The 19,800-nt window shown below is 44.4% G+C and overlaps 1 protein-coding gene and 1 pseudogene across 2 annotated transcripts; both read left to right on the top strand.

The window, feature by feature from the left end:
* The first annotated feature begins 720 nt into the window (after nucleotides 1-720).
* Nucleotides 721-10,445, top strand: NIFK (nucleolar protein interacting with the FHA domain of MKI67). Its single transcript, XM_081143095.1, has 7 exons — nucleotides 721-876; nucleotides 1,783-1,926; nucleotides 6,536-6,644; nucleotides 7,673-7,884; nucleotides 9,195-9,260; nucleotides 9,376-9,444; nucleotides 9,924-10,445. The coding sequence occupies exons 1-7, from the start codon at nucleotides 772-774 to the stop codon at nucleotides 10,104-10,106; spliced, it is 888 nt and encodes a 295-aa protein (XP_080999221.1). The 5' UTR covers nucleotides 721-771; the 3' UTR covers nucleotides 10,107-10,445.
* Nucleotides 10,446-14,758: 4,313 nt separating this feature from the next.
* Nucleotides 14,759-16,584, top strand: LOC308559431 (lipoyl synthase, mitochondrial pseudogene; annotated as a pseudogene). The gene is made up of 2 exons: nucleotides 14,759-14,775; nucleotides 15,565-16,584. The product of its transcript is annotated as a lipoyl synthase, mitochondrial pseudogene (transcript).
* The last annotated feature ends 3,216 nt before the right edge of the window (nucleotides 16,585-19,800 follow it).

Below are 19,800 nucleotides of genomic sequence, written 5' to 3'. Positions count from 1 at the left end.
GGGTTGAGCACCGACCTATGACCAGGGGATATCCTTCGGATTCCACCCTCAGGGCACATGCCCCCTTGCAGGCTCATCCCCAGGAGGGGCCGTGCAGGAGGCAGCCCATCAACGATACATCACTGATGTTTCTCTCTCTCTCCCTTCCTCTCTGAAATCAATAAAGATATATATTTTTTAAAGTAGGCCCTACATTTTGGTGGCACCACCAAGTTGGTGCTGTCCTCCTGCCTGCCACGCGTAGGCTTCCAGGTCTTCACGTGCGGCTCCTTCCAGCCTTCAGGGCTCAGCTCAAACATCTCCTCCTGGAGGCCCTTCTGAGGCACCTAGTGTGCCCCTCCCCGCGGGGCTCTTACATCTCTCCACAGCACCAACCCCACCTCCAATGTCCTTTGTCCCCTCTCCCTCCAGTCTGGGAGTTCCCTAAAGGGAAGCGACACGGGGACACACAGTAAGGGCTCACAAAGCAAGCGAGTGAAAAAAGGAAAGAATTAAAGAATGGATGCCAAGGCCTCAAAATCAGGGGTATTGTTCTGGAGTTAATTTTTTAAAATATTCTCCCTCCCGCCCCAAATTGGCTGGCCGCAAAGCCGGCGGGAACGAGCGTGAGGCCAAGCGGCGCCTCGCCAGCAGGGGGCGCCCGAGCTCGCCCCGCCCCCCTGCGGGCCGCGCCGCACTCCTCGGCTTCCTCCACTTCCGCTCGGGAGGAGCCACGGGCTCCGGAACTTCCGGGGCTGCCGCGTGGAGCCCTCCGGCTGGGGCGCTGTCGCCATGGCGGTCTTCGCAGGCCCCGCCGCGCCGCTTCTGTCCCTGAACCCGCAGGAGGACGCCAAGTTTCACAAGGAGGTGGCCCAGGCCCGCCGGCGCGCAACCAGGGTGAGCGGCCATGGCGGGCGGGCTGCAGGGGCAGCGGCCGGCGGGCCGGGGTGGCGGCGACCGCGCGGAGCTGCGGTCCGGGCGCGCCTCGGCCTCCTCAGCCGCTCCGGCTCCAGGCCCTCCCAGGGTGGCCGCGGCTCCCGGGCGCGGAGGCCGCGGCTGCTCCGAGGCGAGGTTGGCTGGTCGGGGCGGGCTGGCCGGGTTGGGGCCCCCGTGGAGCCGAGGGGCTGACGCGGGCGGAGGACGGCGCCGGCGGCCGGCGGCTCTGGCTCCGCGGGTCAGCCCCGCGGGGACTCTCGCGCCCCCTTTGCCCGGGGCTCAGGGGGTCGGTTTGCCCAGCTGGTGATTGGGGGGGGGGGTGATTCTTAAAAGACAGTGTTTGCCAAGTTCATTTGTTGCGTAGGGCCCGTAACATCAAGTTACATTGGCCGTGGTTTTTAGCATGAAACGCGCGTTCGGAACTTGACGTTCTGGTTAAGGCAAAGGCGGGATGGTGATGCCTGGGCGGCGGGAAGGCCTGGGGGCGGCGGGAGGTTCTCAGCTGCCAGGAAATTGCTCGGGCGGGCGGGTGGGAATGAACGGCGACAGCATCAACATTGAAGGACCAGTTAGGTGGAGCTCTCCGGCCAGGTGACTTAAAATACTGCATTAGAGATTTACTTGCTTAGCCACTGAGCCTGTGCATAGTAATTTTGCACCTTACGTTGTGCTGGGCTGGGAAGACAGTCTGCTGGACCATGTCTTCGAAGGAAACAGAACAGCTAACCCTTTGGCTCCTGCTCCGGGAAGTGAAAACAGGGAGTAGGTTCCAAATCTCGTTTTGGACTGAGCTAGGGTTTTGCAAGTTTTGTTGCAATGTGATTTTTTTTTTTAATTAAAGTATTTCCCTGGTTTTTATGTCTTCAGCAACGGAAGCAAGTAAAAGCAAAACTTACTCCTGGAGTGATTTATGTGGGCCACCTGCCTCCAGCACTTTACGAAACCCAGATCCGAAAATATTTCTCCCAGTTTGGCACTGTTACCAGATTAAGGCTGTCCAGAAGCAAAAAAGTAAGATGTTTGTATCAAAGTAGGTTATTTGTTTTCTTTTTCAAAAGTACATCATCCTTACAGCTTCGAGAGCATGTTCATGTGTTATTGCTTATCAGACTTCACTCCAGAAGGGGGGCGTGGGTGAGGTTTAGAACCTGAAACAACCATAAAAACAGAGTCAGTATTACTGTAAATGTTCGTTTTACTATTAAATGGAATAGTTGCCCCAAATCCTCAAATTAAATGGGCAGTTTTGCTAAGTGAATCATGTTTGTCCTATAGCTACTAAATCAGCCGTACATGAACTTCAGTTTGAGGAGCAGGTTCACACCTCTTGTATTAGCCTCTGGTGTGTGCATCCCTAGAACAGCAAAGGTATGTGCAGTAAATCATAAAGAGCAGAGACACTGGAGCCAGACCACCTGTGTTCAAGGCCTAGCTCCCACAGGTTACTAGTTGTACGACCTTGGAGAAATTATTTAACCTCTCCATGCTTTAGTTTTCTGGTTTGTAAAATATGAGTAAAATAGCATCAACATCCTAGGAGTATCTAATCAAAGATGAAACAAGGTACTGAATGTAAGGTTCTTAGGACAATGCCTGATACACACAGTAAACCCTGTGTTTATGTATGTGTATATGCTGTCGTAGTGTCATTTCTACCTTCTAATTTAGAAAGGTTTATGTGGTTTGTTTCAGTAATAGAGGAATGGCTCGGTTTATTTTCTTACTGCACACATACACTTTTGTTGGTTGTAACCATAGAGACTTCTCATTGTTAGAATCTTTATTTTTCTTGATGCAGTTTTTCCACATTGTCCCATTTGAGTTATAACAGATCAAAGTTAAATTTTATATTTTATTTGGCACATGAAGGGATAGGGCCTGCATCCATCATCTGCTAGTTGTCCTAAAATCACAGGTATTAAATTTCGTCAAAGCAACATCTCAGCATTAAAGGGGATTTTTAATTTAAAATGCCCTTGTATTTCTGTCATCCTAACCAAAATAACACATTTTCTCTGTATTCCTCCCATTTTTCCCCATTTGCCTATTTGTAATGGTTGGCTGTTACGTGGGTAAGCTGTTTCAAATGTCCTGAAGTCTACTAGAGAATGATTTAGTGACTCTTTAGGTATCCACCATTTTCCTTTATCATATGTCCACTTGATCTCATACTTGCTTCAGATCTTTATTCTTTCAGAAATAGATTTTAGGTAGACTTGAGGCCCCTTTGGTACCCTTCCCCAGTCCTCTGCACCTTCTCCCCATGCCTGGGAAATTACTGTTCATGAATGCAGGGTTTTTTATTGCTGTATGTATTTTGGAAACCTATACTACATGTATCAGTGTAGATTGTATAGTATTCTTATCATTCTGCAACTTAATTTATTCATTCAAGAGTTCATTTTGAGCTTCATCCATGTAACTCTGGTACATTCATTGTCATTGTTGTGTTCCTTTGCTTTAACTTACTCAGGTTTATTTACCTACCTTCCCACTGAACATTGGGTTTCTACTATATTTCACTCTTATAGGTGGAGCTGCTGCAAGCATTCTTCGCACAGGCGTAGACAGCTTTCTCTAGAATAGTATTTTTCAGACTTGGGCCCCGCAATAAATACTTTTTGCCCTAACTGGTTTGGCTCAGTAGTTAGAGCATCGGCCCTTGGACTGAAGTGTCCCGGGTTCAATTCCAGCTAAGGGCATTACCTGGATTGCAGGCTCGATCTCCGGCCCCGACCGGGGTGAATGCAGGAGGCAACCAATCGGTGTGTCTCTCTCATATTGATGTTTTTCTGCCCCCCCCCCCCCCAATCTCTCTGAAAAGCAATGGGAAAAATATCCTTGGGTGACGATTAAAAATAAGAAAGAAGTTTTATAGCAGAAGTTGGCACACATATGCATGTTTGTAAACATAACTGAAACAAAAGTCATATGAGACACCACTGAACCTTTCTGTTCACTTGTTTACTATTACCTTTCTAACCTAGTAAATTGATTTTGTTGAGTGTCATTATGTGTTGATTAGCCATTGGAATTCCCTCTTCTGTGAATTGCCTATTCATATCTTTTGCCCTTATTGTCTTTTTCAAAAACTTTTTTCTGCCTTTTATGGGATCTTTGTAAATGTTTTTCTATACTGTAATATAACCATTGTTTCCCCCAGTGTTGTTGGTTTTTTTTAATATATTTTTATTGATTTCAGAGAGAGGAAGGGAGAGGGAGAGAGAGACAGAAACATCAATGATGAGAGAGAGTCACTGATGGGCTGCCTGCTGCATGGCCTACACGGGATCAAGCCCCAATGACGGAATCAAACCACGATTTCCTGGATCATAGGTCAATGCTCAACCACTGAGCTATGCCAGCCGGGCCCCCCCAGCATTGTATTTTGAAATTTTTCAAGTCTACAGAGAAGTGGAAAGAACAATAATATTATGAACATTCCTCCCCTCCCCTGGATTCACCCATTGTTAACACCCAACACATTAGCGTTATGTCTCCATAGCTATAAAAACCCACACACTGTTTTACTGAACCTTTTGAAGAAAGTAGCAGTCGTAATACAACTAAATGATTCAACACTAAATATTTCATCGTAAATCTACTAGGAATCAGGACATTCTTCAGCACAATATACTAGTCTAGCAAGTGCTTTCCATCTTCACACATTCCCCAGTAGTCTTAAAAATCTTTAGCTAATGTTTGCCCTACCTGTTCTGGGATCCAGTCAAGATTCAGGCATTGCATTTGGTTGGTATAACTCTTTAGCCTATCTAGAATAGTCTCCTTACCCTTTTGTACTTAGTTATTTTGTTTTTCTTGACATTGGCTATTTTGAAGAGTTAGGGCCAATTACTCTGCTCCTTGAGATGCACAAATATTGACCGTTTCCAGCATTGTTGCACAGTCAAACTCCACCTTCCCCAGCCTCCCCAGTTTTGACTATTTGCTTGGTATTTCCAACATTCTGGGGTTCCTAGGTAAAGGGTTTTTGTTGGGGGGTGTTGGCACTTGACATGTATTTTCACATCACTTTTCAAAAGGCTTATATCAGTTTACACTGTTGTTCATTAACTTGGATTTCACAGTGTCTCTTCCAATCTACCATCTTTCCCCTCCCCATTGAGAGTTGCAGTTGTAAAAAGATTCTCAAACATTGAAATTTTTACCAAAATCTTGTGTTGTAGATAACTAAACTGAGACTCCAAGTGGGGACACATCCAAATTGCTAGTTCATGACACAGCTGGGAGAAACGAGTCTCCCACTCCCACGCCATAAACCTTTTAAGCAGTGTCTTATTTCCAGAATCACATCACCAATTTTGATTTATATTCAAAAACATGTTGCTTAATGCAGGATTGTAAAATATTTCTATCTATTCACTAATAATTGGAACTCTGGGGGAGAAAAAACTTTTTCTACTACCCTCCTAGTTTTCTGGCTGACCCTGTAAATTGGACCCGCAAAAGAGGTTAACAAGCAAACAAGGATGCTTATACAGGGAGCACGCAGAGGTGCATGACTCAAAGGGTTGCTTAGAACTTGGGCCTGTATAGCATCTCAGCAAAGAATAAGTGTTTAGAGAAATGACAAGACAAAAGGGCTTTGAGTTTCTAGGACTGAAAATTGTGGGAGGAAAATACTGGGGAAACTAATGATAGTAAAGTTTGTTATGTAGATTCCTCTAACTTTGTCTTTCTGGAAGAGAGGAGGGAAGACACCTTTGTAAATGTATGTCTTGCTTTTAGGCAACTAGGGGGAGGGCAGAGAGGATTTCTTGTAACTACTTCACAGTTGCCTTCAAAGTAATCCTTAGGTCAAAGTAGCATATTTGGGGATGGCATATTCTGCCACCCTACAGTAACTTGAGTACTTGGCAGACAATCTGTGGAGCACTTATCAATTACTTTGTGTCTCATAGCAACCCTATAAGAGTGGTTATTTTGTCCCCATTTTATAGAATTAAAAACTGAGGCTTAACGGTTACTTACCCAAGTGTCAGAGCTACAATCCAAACCTGGGCCTTTGGACTCCGAGACTCATACTTTTGTTACTAAGATGGGTGAGACAATCCACTTTATGTCGTGATGTGGAAGTTGGGAACCCAGGGTGGCATTTCAGAGAACTAGATGGCTGGTCACTAAATAAACATGAAAATGAATGCATGATTTTATTGATTAGCTTGGAGGCATCAAGGGTTTGTAATGGGTATTATATTACCTGCATTTCTGTGAAGCATCGTAGTATTTCCTGGGTGTTACTAACATGAACAGTATGACTACCAATGAGATCCGTGATGAGTAAGCACCATGAGGCCCTACTAGGTTTCCTTCGTAAGATGGGGTGTTGCTGGCTGTTGAATAAATTCCAGCTATATTAATGGATTTATCATGTGTGATCAAATCCCAGGAATACCTTGAGGTCAGTGGCATGTTCAGCCTTTTTGCGCTCTTTTCCCATAACAGTTTCCATATTATGTTAGTTGCAGTTGGAATTAAAGGTGCTATATTGTTATTTGCTAATGAGGCTAGTGTACGTTATTTAAATTAATGGCATTTTAGTTTAATTGCATTAGAATTTAATTGTTCTCATTTTTGTGGTGGATTTTTTTAATTGCAGACTGGAAATAGCAAAGGCTATGCCTTCGTGGAGTTTGAATCTGAAGATGTTGCCAAGATAGTTGCTGAAACAATGAACAACTACCTTTTTGGTGAAAGACTCTTGAAGTGTAAGTGCGGTTATCTTAGCATAGGGTGCCTGATTGCCTGCTGCTGATGGGTGGCTATGGTGTGAAGACAGATTGCTTAGCTGCTTGGACATCCCACTTCCTCTCTGGGTGGTCCTCTTAAGGGTAATTAAGGGATTAAGTGCATTTTTCAGATACGCTCTCATGGGGACTTTGAAATCTTCCAGATTGAGAGCTGTTTTTATGCTGAGGTGGAATTGGGGAGTAACTAGGAGTACATAGGAAGAGCAACTAACCACCTTGATGGTCTGTGGAAGGCTTCCCTGAGAAAGTATCTTGTAGATTAAAATCTGAAGTTTAAGTAGGAGTGAGCCAGGTTTAAGGGAAGGGAATGAAGATTGAGATAATGGCTGCGGGGCCAGCAAATGCAACACTAGAGGTGGCTGATGGTATTTGCTAATGGGGGACTGGAGGAGAGTAAGGGAGGAGGGAGAAGAAATGGAAGCGATACGGGGAGGTTAGGTCACTGAGGTCCTTATAAGTCTGGGAGTTTAGCATATGTATCCTGAGAGAGTGGGAAACCACTACTGGGTTCTAGAGGGGATAACAGTAATGGCGAGGAGTCACATTTCAGAGTCGGTCTGAATGGCATTGGCTTCACTCTTCTGCAAGAGAAGCTGTAGGAGTAGAGCAGTGACAGCACCAGACTAGACGTCATCCTGCAGAAACCAGAGCCTCGGCTTTACATTCCGGCGCAGCCCTGTCTGGATCCCGGGGCCCTTCAAGGCAGAGTTAAGTTCTGGGTGCTCGTGGTGGAGTGTGACCATCAGGTACCCAAGTCACGCTCATCTGATGGGCAGCTGGTGAGCCTGCCGGCGTGGCCTCTCTCGCTTCCTCTTGCTGTGGCAGAGTCCCAGCAGCCGCATGCAGCCGGGTTCGCTCACAGGTTAATGAATGAGAAAGCGGCGGAGGAGGTGAACCAAATGGTGTCAGGGTGGATCGCGTGTGGATAATGGCTGTGCGTACCTCCCTCCCATGTGGTTGAAAACGCTCTTCTTTTTTGCCTATAGGTCATTTTATGCCACCTGAGAAAGTGCACGAGGAGCTTTTTAGAGAGTGGCATCTTCCATTTAAGAGGCCGTCGTACCCAGCAGTGAAGCGGTACAATGAGGACCGGACGCTTCTTCAGAAGCTGCGGATGGAGGAGCGATTTAAGAAGAAAGAAAAGTTACTGAGGAAGAGACTAGCTAAGAAAGGAATCCATTATGATTTTCCTTCATTGGTAAATATTCCTTCATGAAATATATTTTGCGTTTGTTCTTGGGGGTGGGCTCTGTACCTCACTAGCTGTAACATGATCATGCTTGTCTATGTAAAGTGCCTAACCCAGTGCTTTCCACATGCCAGGGTTTGACAGCTTTTTTGAGGCACTGCATTGTCAGTTCTTCCTAAAGTGTCGGAGCAGATCCAATGGTCTCCATTGTGTGGGGGAGGAAATTTCAGAAAGGGGTTTGCTGATTTGCAGACTTTCATGATCTGTTTTAAATTATTGAAGTTAAACCACTATTTAACCAAAACCATAATGCTTCTAGATTTCTATTAAAAGTGTCATTACCAGGATTAAATGATGTTTGGTATTATATGTTATCAGTAAACATGAAGACTAAATTGACCATCTTTTTTATGCCGTTCTAGTTAAAATTTTGTTTCTTGTTATTTTAAATTGGAAATACATGTTTTTTAATTAAAAAATAACTTGAATTTAGAGAGGAAGGGAGAGGGAGGGGGAGAGAGAAACATCAGTGATGAGAGAGTCATTGGTCAGCTGCCTCCTGCACGCCCCCTACTGGGGATCAAGCCTGCAACCCGGGCATGTGCCCTGACTGGGAATCGAACCGGGATCTCTCCTGGATCATAGATCGATGCTCAACCACTGAGCCACACCAGCCGGGCTAAATTGGAAATATTCTTAAAGTGCATATCGGATTTCAGCAGTCAGCATCACCTCTGTGAATTAAGGGACCAGGGGTTGGAATGCAGTGAGCCTGAGTACGTGACCCTGAGTTAGCACAGAGTGTCATCAGTTCCCACATCCTGGCTCGTTGACTACAACTCCTGCTTTCCCAGTGAAGAGCTGTGTGTTTTTCACTACGAAACAAGAACACAGGCCATTAGGGCGTGGCTCGGATAGGTGAACATCGTGCTTCTTCACTAAATCTTGAGGCTGCTTTGGATCTTCCATAGACCCTTTCAGCTTATTTCCAAACAACTAATTTGTTGGTGAGAGATGGCATCTCTTCCCAAGTTTACTAAGTCTTTTAATCTTAGCCAGAAACTAGAAGACTGAGTTATCTCCTTTGGCCCAGTTCTGGCTCTTAACTCTTTGCATAAACCCCAAACATAGCCTTTAACAATGTGTGGGGGCCCCAGTCCATGGGCCCTGGTCTCCTGAACCATGTAGGAGCTGGCCCACTGGAGCAGGACTCTAGGATGACCCCACGGTTCAGCTCCACTTCCACGTAGGAACCAATGTAAGTTAAAAATGTAAATATGTGATAGTGCCAGGTAATGACTTCTTTGTGTTTCCTTAAGATTTTACATAAAAAGGAGAAAAGCAATGCTGCAAACACTCATCTTCGGGAATCCACAAAGAGCCAGGTAAAACTTTCCTTTACATTACGTGCCAGGTGTTAGAGAAAGATAAATAGGAAAATATATTCAGACCACTATAACTGATGTACAGATTGATAAAGTTTTTTAAAATTTATTGAAGGCTTCACCTAAGAAGAAGGAAAATGTTTCAGCCACTCCTAACAGCCCTCAGAAGACTGTGGATGGCCAGGTATAGTGTCTTTAATATTTTGGGAATCGGGTAATAAAATTCAAAAGAGGAGAAACAGTTCCTGCTATAGTTGGTTTGTTAAAATTTCAAATTTAATCTTGTGGCTTTAGCAGATACAGTGAGCTTATTAGCAAGAGTTATCATCGTGGGTTTATTATTGCAGTTTTTACCTCTTAAGCAAAGTGACTAAGTTAGAAAGGAGGCCACTGTTTCTGTAAATGTAAGATTAGAGTTTTCTAGCTCATACCCTATAATGGAGCATGTTATTTACAATCAATTGTGAATTTTTATACTAAGTTTGATAAGCACCTAAGCTCTTTATTCTGTGCAATTATATCACCGAAAGATGGAAGCAGGCCTGAAATAACACAGTGAAACTTGGGAAAATAGAGGGGAGGTATTTGTGAGGAGAGGGGGTAAAGTCATTCCTCATGTCTTCCCATGATTCTGTATTACAATTTTTTACTTGTTGCATTCAGGACCCCACACCAGTTTGTACACCAACATTTTTGGATAAACGAAAATCCGAAGCAGCTGAAATGAATGATGATGAAGATGATGAAATAGTTTTCAAACAGCCCTTATCTGGCAAAAAAGAGACACAAGTGACCGAAACACCTACACAGTCGAGGAAAAAAAGACGAAAAAAAAGCAGTCAGTGATTTTTCAATGTTATGTTGATACTTCTTCCGGAAAATGTGGTTTTATTATGAGGGCTACTCTTTTTGTGTTTAACTAGATACAGTGAATGCAGCTGTTGACGAGGTTTTCGGAGGAAACACGGTTGGTTCAGGTCAGAAGGACAGCAGGCGGTAACGCTTGCCTGCCCGGCTGGGACGCAGGCACGCACGCTGTCCTTCAGCAGCCAGGCTCACGCTGCCTCTGTCCCAGTCTCGTCTAGTTTTCATACCTGTCTTTGTGACTCTGCCTGGATGGAAGGGTCATCTGCAAGTTTAAATACTAAACTGCAGTGTTTGTTAAATAAAGAAAATACAACCTTGCTTGAGTGTCTGCATGGTTCTCTGTTAGGATGTGCACATTTATCCCACAGGGTACTTGAGACTTCAACATTGGGTGGTTGAAACTGGAAGTTATGGACAGTGAGAAAGCAAGTCAAATATTAACACACTCATTTACTTGTACATGGTCATTTTACTCTAGTGCTAAGTTAGTTTTTGGTAAGCTAGTGTGGATTACTAACTACCGTTTTATATCAATATCAATATGGAATTGTATTTCATGGTTCAAACAGTGACCAGTAAATAAACTTTTTTTACAATTTGTATGCAAGTCAGCCTTGGATGCCAAAGTAAAATAGGCTTTCACCTCAGATATTTTTAAGTTTCTGATGCCCTTGAAATGTGCTTTTGTAGTAGCTAATCTAGATTCATTGAAAACTGCCACCAAACATTTTTTATCCAGTATTTGTTAAATCTTTAATGTGATGGTGGGCTGAGGTGGCTGCATTTGTGCTTGTATACAAGGGTTTAGTTGTGGTGTAGACCATATGTGGTCCACATTGCTTGGCGCTGCTGGGCGCACTACAGATGGCAGTGACACGGTTTTAGTTCGATGGCCTGTGTGCCACATGTATCAAAGTACCATGAACTTTACCTATTTTTAGTACCAGTGCTCATGTCTTGTCAGAAGGGAAAACACCCTCAGTGGACTGGATTGTTTTATCCATTCAGATGGCAGAGCATTGTCTGTTGCAGGGACAGCTGTGCTAAAAGCACACGTGTTGACTCATGATATTCCCAACCCCAAAAGGCAACAGCCAGAAGAATTAAATTTTTTTTTTAAAATATATCTTTATTGATTTCAGAGAGAAGAAAGGAGAGAAAGAGATAGAAACATCAATGATGAGAGAGTCATTGATCAAGCCCGCAATTCAGGCATGTGCCCTGACCGGGAATCGAACCCTGATCGCCTGGATCCTAGGTCGATGCTCAACCGCTGAGCCACGCCCGGCCGGGCAGAATTAAATATTTTAGATGGAATATATCAGCACAATTTTTGACCCAAAAAATTACAGCAAGGCTGTAATGTTTCCAAGTGGGTTGTTAGCCAAGCAAGGAAAGCCCTTTACCAATGACAAGGACTGTTGTGTTTGCAGCAGCTGAAGAAATGTGTCCAGTAAAAGGAACTTTTTAATTTAAGACAGCCTTTAAGCAAGAAAGTTGCTTGAAGAGGTAAGGGAGCAAATAATAGTTTGACAACAAGGCCAGTGAAAATGGCGATGGAAGGAGACTTGACTTGAGGTGGTGGACAAATGATTTTGAATGTTCCTTGGCGCTTAGGGAGTTAAAATACCAGTGCTGTTCAGCAGACTCCGAAACGTCAATGTGGAGTTGGGAGTGCCAGGCTGACCAGTTCGTGGTTGCCCAGAGCCTTTCTGGTTTTAACTGCAAGCCCCATGTTGCGGGAACCTCAGCCCCAGGCTAATGCAGTCTGTCGCCCTAGAAATGACTGAAGAATTCGCCTCTGTGTATTGTCCGTCTGTGGAACAACTATAAGCAAAAATATTTTCAAAGTCGAGAAAAAATTCACACAGTACAACTGAAGTGGGATCTTCCAAGATGTGCCACAGCTGCTGGTGGGAAGGTACAGAAAAAGCTTAGACGGGTAGAGTGAAAATACAAGGTGTTGAAAGCCTGTCCTTTGTATTGTCACCAGCAAGTGCTTTAAAAATACGTGAGCCTCTGACGTCACTGGTGTACTTCATTTGTTGTGGGCTTAGCCATTGTCAGCTGCAGGGGTTTCTGACGGACACTAAATATTCTGACTCGCCCTACTGCCCGGCAGTTTGCTGGCTAGGTGGTAAAGTATTGCGACGTTTTGACTTCAGGGCCAAGACTGCAAATTTATTTATTTATTTATTTATTTTTAATATATCTTTATTGATTTCAGAGAGAGGAGAGGGAGAGAGAGAGATAGAAACATCAATGATGAGAGAGTCATTGATCGGCTGCAGCCCTCAACCCGGGCATGTGCCCTGACCGGGAATCGAACCCTGATCGCCTGGGTCCTAGGTCGAAGCTCAACCGCTAAGCCACGCCTGACCAGGCAAGACTGCAAATTTCTGAATGAGAAGAACCTCCCTCAAACACTGAAAGTCTTTGGAAATTGGCTTATGCTAAAGACTTGATGTTTCTTAATGAACTTAAGTCAGTGAATTCAACTTAGAATCACAAGTCAGAGCACCACTTACATTTGAACCTAATATGGTACTAAAGTGACTTTGATGACAACACTTGAATATGAGGAATGTATCGCTGCTTTCTGTGCTGTCAAAAGTTAAAACGATCATACCCACACAAATTTGTAGCAGATGCATTTTCCAGCCTCAAACTACAGTTCCAGACCCCGATACAAGTGCAAAGAAAGTTTCCATATTTCAAAATCCACTTAACTGGGATTGCAAAGCTTCCACCTACCTTTCAGCTGAAGGTTCAGTGTAATGAATGACCTACTAAAAGGCAGATATCAAGAGAGGAAGCTAACAGAATTCTACAAACGCCGTACAAGTGAGGAATTGACTCAAAATCATGTTTGGTGATTGGTATCAGTACTTGACAGTACATATCTGTGTGAAAAGACATTTCAAAAGATGAGATACATTAGATGTTATAACATCTGTATTAACAAATGAGCATTTGCAAGTGACTCGGATGGTAAGAAACACTAACTTAACACCTTCTACAAAAATTAACTCAAAATGTATAATAGACCTAAATGTAAAAGAAGGAAAAAAAATTTTGAGGAAAATAGGAGAAAACTCCATGACCTGATGCAGGCAGAGTTCTTAGACATGACACCAAAAGCATAATCCATAAGAGAAAACTGATAAACTGAACTTAAAATTTCAAACTTTTTGTTTAAGACACTGCTAAGAGAAAGAAAGGATAAGCTACAGACTGGGTGAAAATATTTGCAAAAGACTTTATCCAGAATAGGCCTCTCAGCCCAGTTGTCATAGGGAACCCAACTTCTGCCTTCTGACCATAAAATGGAAAGTAATAGAGACTATTTCCATCACCTCTATTCCCATTAAGGACTCAAATATGATTTAAGGTGTATGATAATTAACACATTAAATATTTGCATATGTCAGGTATTGTAAGCATTTTAAATATATTAACTCATTTAATAAAACTATGAAATAGATATTACTGTTCCTACCTAAGAAATGAGGAAACAAGCCCAGAGAGCTTAAATAACTTGCCGAAAGATAGTATATGGTCAACATACAGCCCATTAAGCTGACTAAGGCCTTAAAGTTTCAACAGGATGAGCATGAATGCTAGGTTGTCAGTGGCAATGTTAAAAAGAAATTTGTGAAATCCTGCACTGACAAGACCTGGTGACTTTGAAGTGGAGGCAGAAATGAGGCACTGGGGCCGGCGTGGGGGAGGAGGCAAGTAAGTTCCATTCTTCTGTGCTCGTTTGAAATAACGTAACACTAGGTGGCAATAGACCTCAGGCACCTAAATCTAGTCAACTCATTTTACTTAAAGAGATTGGCAAAATGATATAATTCCTAAAGAGATTTATAGCTTAATGTTAATATTTATACCTTAAACAGTCACCTCCCTGAGAAGCAACACTTCACACACACACACAGCACCAATTTCTGCACAACTAGAGGGCAGAAACTGCTACTATGAAATTACTCGACTGGCACTTGGAACATCCTTTGGATAATTGGTTATTGTTGAAAAATATATTCCCCAAAGGATTCCAGATCACCAGCAACCCAACACACTGATGACATGAACCGTGACAGTTTTTAGCTTGTCGACGTGCAGGTAGTTATGAACATATGGCTCACGTTCATTGTGCAATAATGTGAGCAAACACTTTTATAATTTGATGTTCCCCAGTGTATATTAGAATTTGTTGGTTCTGTTTAAAAAGAACATTTTCTCTAAGAGAACTTTGTTTTACTACCATAAGCAACAATATTTAGCCGTAGTGTTCAGAGTATTTCCTATTTTGCACTCTCTGTGCTCACTTAGGTTTTATTTCTCATGGGAGCCCTGAATTATAAGCATGAAGTAAAACACTGGACTTAGAATTTGGGGCATTTTTCTACTTCAATAGTAAATTTTGACATTTGGGAATTTTTTTTTAAGATATCTAGGTGATACATATTTCTGGCCTTCTGTCTCAAAAACAGAGCAAAAACCCATAACAGGTTGGGAAGTCAGGGGTTAAACTAGCGCCAGGAGTTAATGTCCATTTATCCAGTCCTAGAAGGTGTCGCATACCTATCTACAAATTCCTCCAGTTCCAGTAACCAGGCTGTTCCGTAATGAAACTGCTCACCAAGTATCTCGGTGGCCAGCTCTGCTGCTATTTGTGTAAACAGAGAGAAGGAAATGAATTTTCATTTCATTCGGCAGTGGTATTCTGGAAGTTACTTTTTTGTGCTGATAAGTGGCCAATTTCAGAACCTCCCCTGTTATAAATAAATGCTCTCAACACTACGATGCCCAGGCAAAGAAATTCAGACATCTGACACTTCCATAGTTTCCCAGCAAATGTGCCCTGGAGCCGCTGCTGTCCGCGGGCAACCGCACTCGCAGGCGGCCTCACCTGCGCGGGTTGAGTCTTCCAATGGCCAGTGCTAGGGCGCTGTTCGAGGGAAGCAGGATTTTCGCGAAAGGAGCCATGCAAAGATCTTCATTATCTGTCCAAAAGAGAAACTCTTCAGATGTTTTTTGGCAGGGATGCGGGGTAATCATTGGCAATTTTTTTCTTCTAAAGCATCGTGTCAATTTTTCTACTGTTTTGTTTTTTTTTTAATATATCTTTATTGGTTTCAGAGAGAGGAAGGGAGAGGGAGAGAGAGAGAGAAACATCAATGATTCTGAGAGAGTCATTGATCGGCTGCCTCCTGCAGGCCCCCGAATGGGGATGGAGCCCGCAACCCGGGCTTGTGCCCTGACCGGGAATCGAACCCTGATCGCCCAGATCCTAGGTCGGCACTCAACCGCTGAGCCACACCGGCCGGGCGGGAGTTAGATCTGCTACAAAATAGAAGAGGGAGCTGTCATTATGCTGCGGGATAGTCATCCACACTGTGAGGCCCCGGGTATTTGGAAAATACTTATGCAGCCCAGTCAGAGCAGTAAGTTCCTTGCCAGATGAAAAAAAGGAATTTTTACAGAATGGCCCAGACCTTCAAGATTTTGTATCTGGTGATCTTGCAGACAAGAGCACCTGGGGTGAATATAAAGGAATCTTAAAATGCCAGAAAGGAGAAAGGTTAAGGCTCCCTCCATGGCTAAAGACAGGCTCCCACAGGGAAAAATTACAATAAACTGAAAAACACTTGCGGAATTTAAATCTCCATACAGTGCGTGAGGAAGCTCGATGTCCCGGTACTGGAGCGTTGGGGAAGCGGAGGAAATGCCACTGCCACAGCCATGATCATGTTGACGGGTGACACATGCACAAGAGGTTGCAGATTTTGTTCCGTTAGGACACTGAGAAAGCCTCCTCCACGGGATGCCAACGAGCCCCGCGGTGCTGCAGGGCAGCTGCGGAGTGGGGCCTGGCCTGTGCTGTGGACCGAGATGATATCCCCGACGGAGGAGCTGCGCGCTCTGCAAGACTGCGTCATGCTTGAAGGCAAGGAACCCAAGAGTTCTTGTGGCATGGCTCCCCCTGATTTCCGAGGAGACCTTAAAGCAGTAGAAGCAGTCTCTCTGTCGGGATCAGATGTATGTGCGCATAATGTAGAAACAGTTCCAGAATCACAGAGGAAGGTTCGTGACCCCAGGGCCATTCTGACCAGTCTCTACATGTCCTGAAGCACACCAAGGAGGTTCGGTCCGATGTTTTTTCTAAAACAGCTGTAATGTTGGGCTTAGGGAAGACTGGCAGCAAGTACGTGAACAAGGAAGGCACTCTGCGAGGGGTGTGGGCTGTGTGCCGTGAGGACAGTGCAGCCAACAAGCGCCACCGAAGGCCGAAGCATACATTACTCCTGGACGTTCAAATACTGGGACAAAGTAGGAGATGAACCTGGATTTCACTGGAAGGCAAGCAGCCCTCTGGTGTGTTCTTCATATAAAGCAAGTGAATTTTTCCTGAAAAAATTTAGTGGCTAAAAGAAAAACAAAAGCCCTGTAACACTTAACAAGACACACAATCATGGGAATTTTAAACATTTCATTCCATTTGCTATCAGAGGGCGTGGCAGAGTGCCTGCACTTCACTGGATGAACCCCAACTTTTTGTCTTAAGAAAAATGTCAATAAGCTGTGCATATTTAATTATAGTAATTTATTTGTCTTTTAGCATATCGTTTTTGTCCCAATAAACAAGAGCTTGCTGTGATGCAATCATAAAACATCTTTCTAAGAGTTTACTCTTACAGTATAATTATAAAATACATTAAAACCTACTAGAAAAGTTTAAGCCCCTGTTACCTGTGCATCATGGACACATTTCATTTCTGATAAATGACATAGTGATGGAACAGTCAGTATAGATTGAGACTATGACCGGATTACTTACAATGAGCACCTGTTCTTTATATAACAGTATAACATCATTGGAATGATTCAGAAAGGCTGAAGAGCCTGAGTGTTGATTTCTACATTGGTGTCACTACGTCAGACCTGCAAAATAGTTTTGCATTGACTACTTGTTTAGCACCTGCGTGAAGCCAAGGCCGCAGTGCTGTCCAGGACAGGGAAATATAACCTACGAATAGTTTGCTACGTCTACATGCACTACCCCTTTTTTCCTCACCACTCTGGCGAGGTGGTTGTACCTATAATAGTAGTGATCTGAGTAAGGAAATTCTCTCCCTAGTACCAGCAACTTTTGACCGAATCCTGTCTTTCTTCTACATCTCACAAAGTCAGTCTTTAGGTGGCTATATTATAAAATATGTGGATAGCCAAATCTGTTTTGAATTTTAAAATATGTGAACTAGCATTTTTTATAAAAACAATACCTAACTTTGAAAATGAGTTACATTTTAATTTAACTCATAGGAGTCATATATACTTTGACTCACTTTCTTTATAGTAAATTTTGCTTTGTAAAATTAACTCCATCACTTTAAATTTAAACATCTCTGACAACCATCCTCCCTAAAATCTATTCTTTCACAGAAATAATAGATTAGACGCTGATGTTTCCTAATTTTGCACAATGGAGGCGAATGGGAGTGAAACATTTTAGCAGAAAAATCTTTTTGTCAAATGAAATGGAATGGAATCCCAATGTAAAATCATTAAAATGGCATTTTATTAGCACAATGTATGTTAAAGTTTCAGATTGGTGACAACTATATATAAAAATAGTGGCTGATAAAATAAAGCTATTTTTACACAAATGTGACTAAAAAAATTAAAAAGAAAGAAGCAGATGGGTTCTTGACACACTTCACTTGTTTGAATTCCCTGCTCCAGCAGAGCCCACATCCGTGGACCTTTCAGTACCAATCATTTCCTCCCTTAAATCCGCGCGAATTGGGTGTCTACCACACACAGCCAAAAGCCTGCTAATACAAGGGACACAATTTCCCAAGCTGGCAGATTTGAAACAGTTGCAGTGTCGTCACCACAAAGCTGGAAATGACAGCATCGGAGATGGGCCGGGAGCAGCGCTGCGCAGGAGCAGCTCCCCAGCCCTCGGCCCGGGGCTGTCGCCCCGAGGACAGTCCTCACCCAGTGAGCTCAGGAAACAGGAACCTCCCTCTGCCCGTCCTGCTGGCGGGTGCCGCTGTCTTCAGGCTGCGCTTCCAAAAGCCTGGGCAAGCTGGCAGCAAGGCTCTCGGGAGCCTGGGGGGGGGGGGGGGGCACCTGTTCTAGTAAATGCACGGAGGCCTGAACATATTCTTGTCACCCGCAGTGTGGCCAGTGGGAAAGTCCTTCCCCCACCCCATGACGTTTACGCTGTAAACATGTCTTGCTTAATTTAGCCTCTATTTTTCTGGTTAAACATTACCCACAGCTGCCTGCTGGATGGGAAAACGGCCAACAAATCACCAAGCAGGTGTGTGTCACTGAAGAATTTCCTACTAACCAGGGGGCTGTTGACCATTTTAAAAGCCTGGGGGTGGGAGGCCATAAAAATCACTTGTGCAGAGAGTGTGGGGTGGCAATTAATTGTTCCCCCCAGTTGGTACATGTGTCAGAAAGCAAGGGCTTTCTCTGATGCCGTAACCACCATGCAGCAGGCAGCTCCTGTACGCAGACAACACAGGCCCGGGGGCAAACTTTTCATTTGTTTTTCCTCCCAAAGCCATGTTTTCAAATTAAGAGTTTGTTCGGCTTTCCGGTGCATTGAGACTTGTCATGTATTCCTCAGAAACAAAACAGAAGAGGGGGGAGGTCCAAGGTGGCGGTGGAGTAAGTGGATGTTACACTCACCTCCTCCCAGGACCAAACTGGAGTACAGCTTAAATACAGAGCAATCAACCTGAATAACTAACTGAAGACTAGCCGAATATAAGGCTTATAAGCCAGGTTTACGGGTATGCCTCATCGAGACTAGTAGGAAGAGTGGGGGCGTGAGAAAGCCTGGACCCCCGCCCACCGGCAGCAGCTGAGATTCCAGAGGGACATCTCAGCTGCAGAGGTTCCCACTGAGGAGCACGGGGTCTCAAACCCACGCCAGGCTCCCAACCCAGAGCATGGGAGCTGCAAAGAGGCATCCACATAACATCAGCCTGTGAAAATCAGCAGGGATTCTGTCTTCCAGGGAAAAACAAGAGTCTGCTAGTGACACAGGCACCCTCCTAAACAGCCAACACACAAAATCTAATTCACAGCCACTCACCCCGGGCTCCAGCAGAGGGGGGCAAAGTGGGCTGAAGTCATGTGAGGAGAGACTTGGGTTTGTGGCTCTGGGTAGAGAGCTGGGGGGACAGCCACTGGGACCCCTGGGCTGAGTTACTTTTCCACAGCTCAGACGCCGTCTTTCTTGGGTGGAGCACTTCCCTCCTTATGGCATCAGCCTGAGGGAATGCAACTGTCCCACCCTCTGGACTCCCTGTCGCCCCAACCTGCGGAGCTCACACCCTACTGAGGAGTCAGCTGCCTGGGCCAGGGTGTAGAGATCTGGGCAGACTCAGGGGTGCCAGTGACTCAGTGGTGTGGCTTTAGGGCAAGGGCCTTTCCCCCACTTTCCGGTGAAGCTGACAGATGCGGTGCCCTCACATGAGATCCTCTAGCCCCACCCTCTGGGCTCCAGGTGGCCACACTCTCTGGACTCCTGCTGAGGCCTGAGCAGAATCTAGGAAAGACTGAGTTGTGTGGCACTGGGATGAGAGCCCATTTTTCCCACTTTCACCCAAGTCTGACAGGCACCTACCCGTCACAAGAGAGCCAC

This window comes from Miniopterus schreibersii, assembly GCF_964146895.1.
Source record: "Miniopterus schreibersii genome assembly, chromosome: 7".
In the NCBI taxonomy this organism is placed as follows: domain Eukaryota; kingdom Metazoa; phylum Chordata; class Mammalia; order Chiroptera; family Miniopteridae; genus Miniopterus; species Miniopterus schreibersii.
This window is presented reverse-complemented; position numbering and strand designations above follow the sequence as displayed.

Bases quoted from the DNA above. Each gene is read 5' to 3' on its own strand.
- NIFK (XM_081143095.1), top strand. From the start codon at position 772: ATGGCGGTCTTCGCAGGCCCCGCCGCGCCGCTTCTGTCCCTGAACCCG. The intron at 877-1,782 runs GTGAGCGGCCAT...TTATGTCTTCAG, and splicing joins CCCGCCGGCGCGCAACCAGG to CAACGGAAGCAAGTAAAAGC. The intron at 6,645-7,672 runs GTAAGTGCGGTT...TTTTGCCTATAG, and splicing joins TGGTGAAAGACTCTTGAAGT to GTCATTTTATGCCACCTGAG.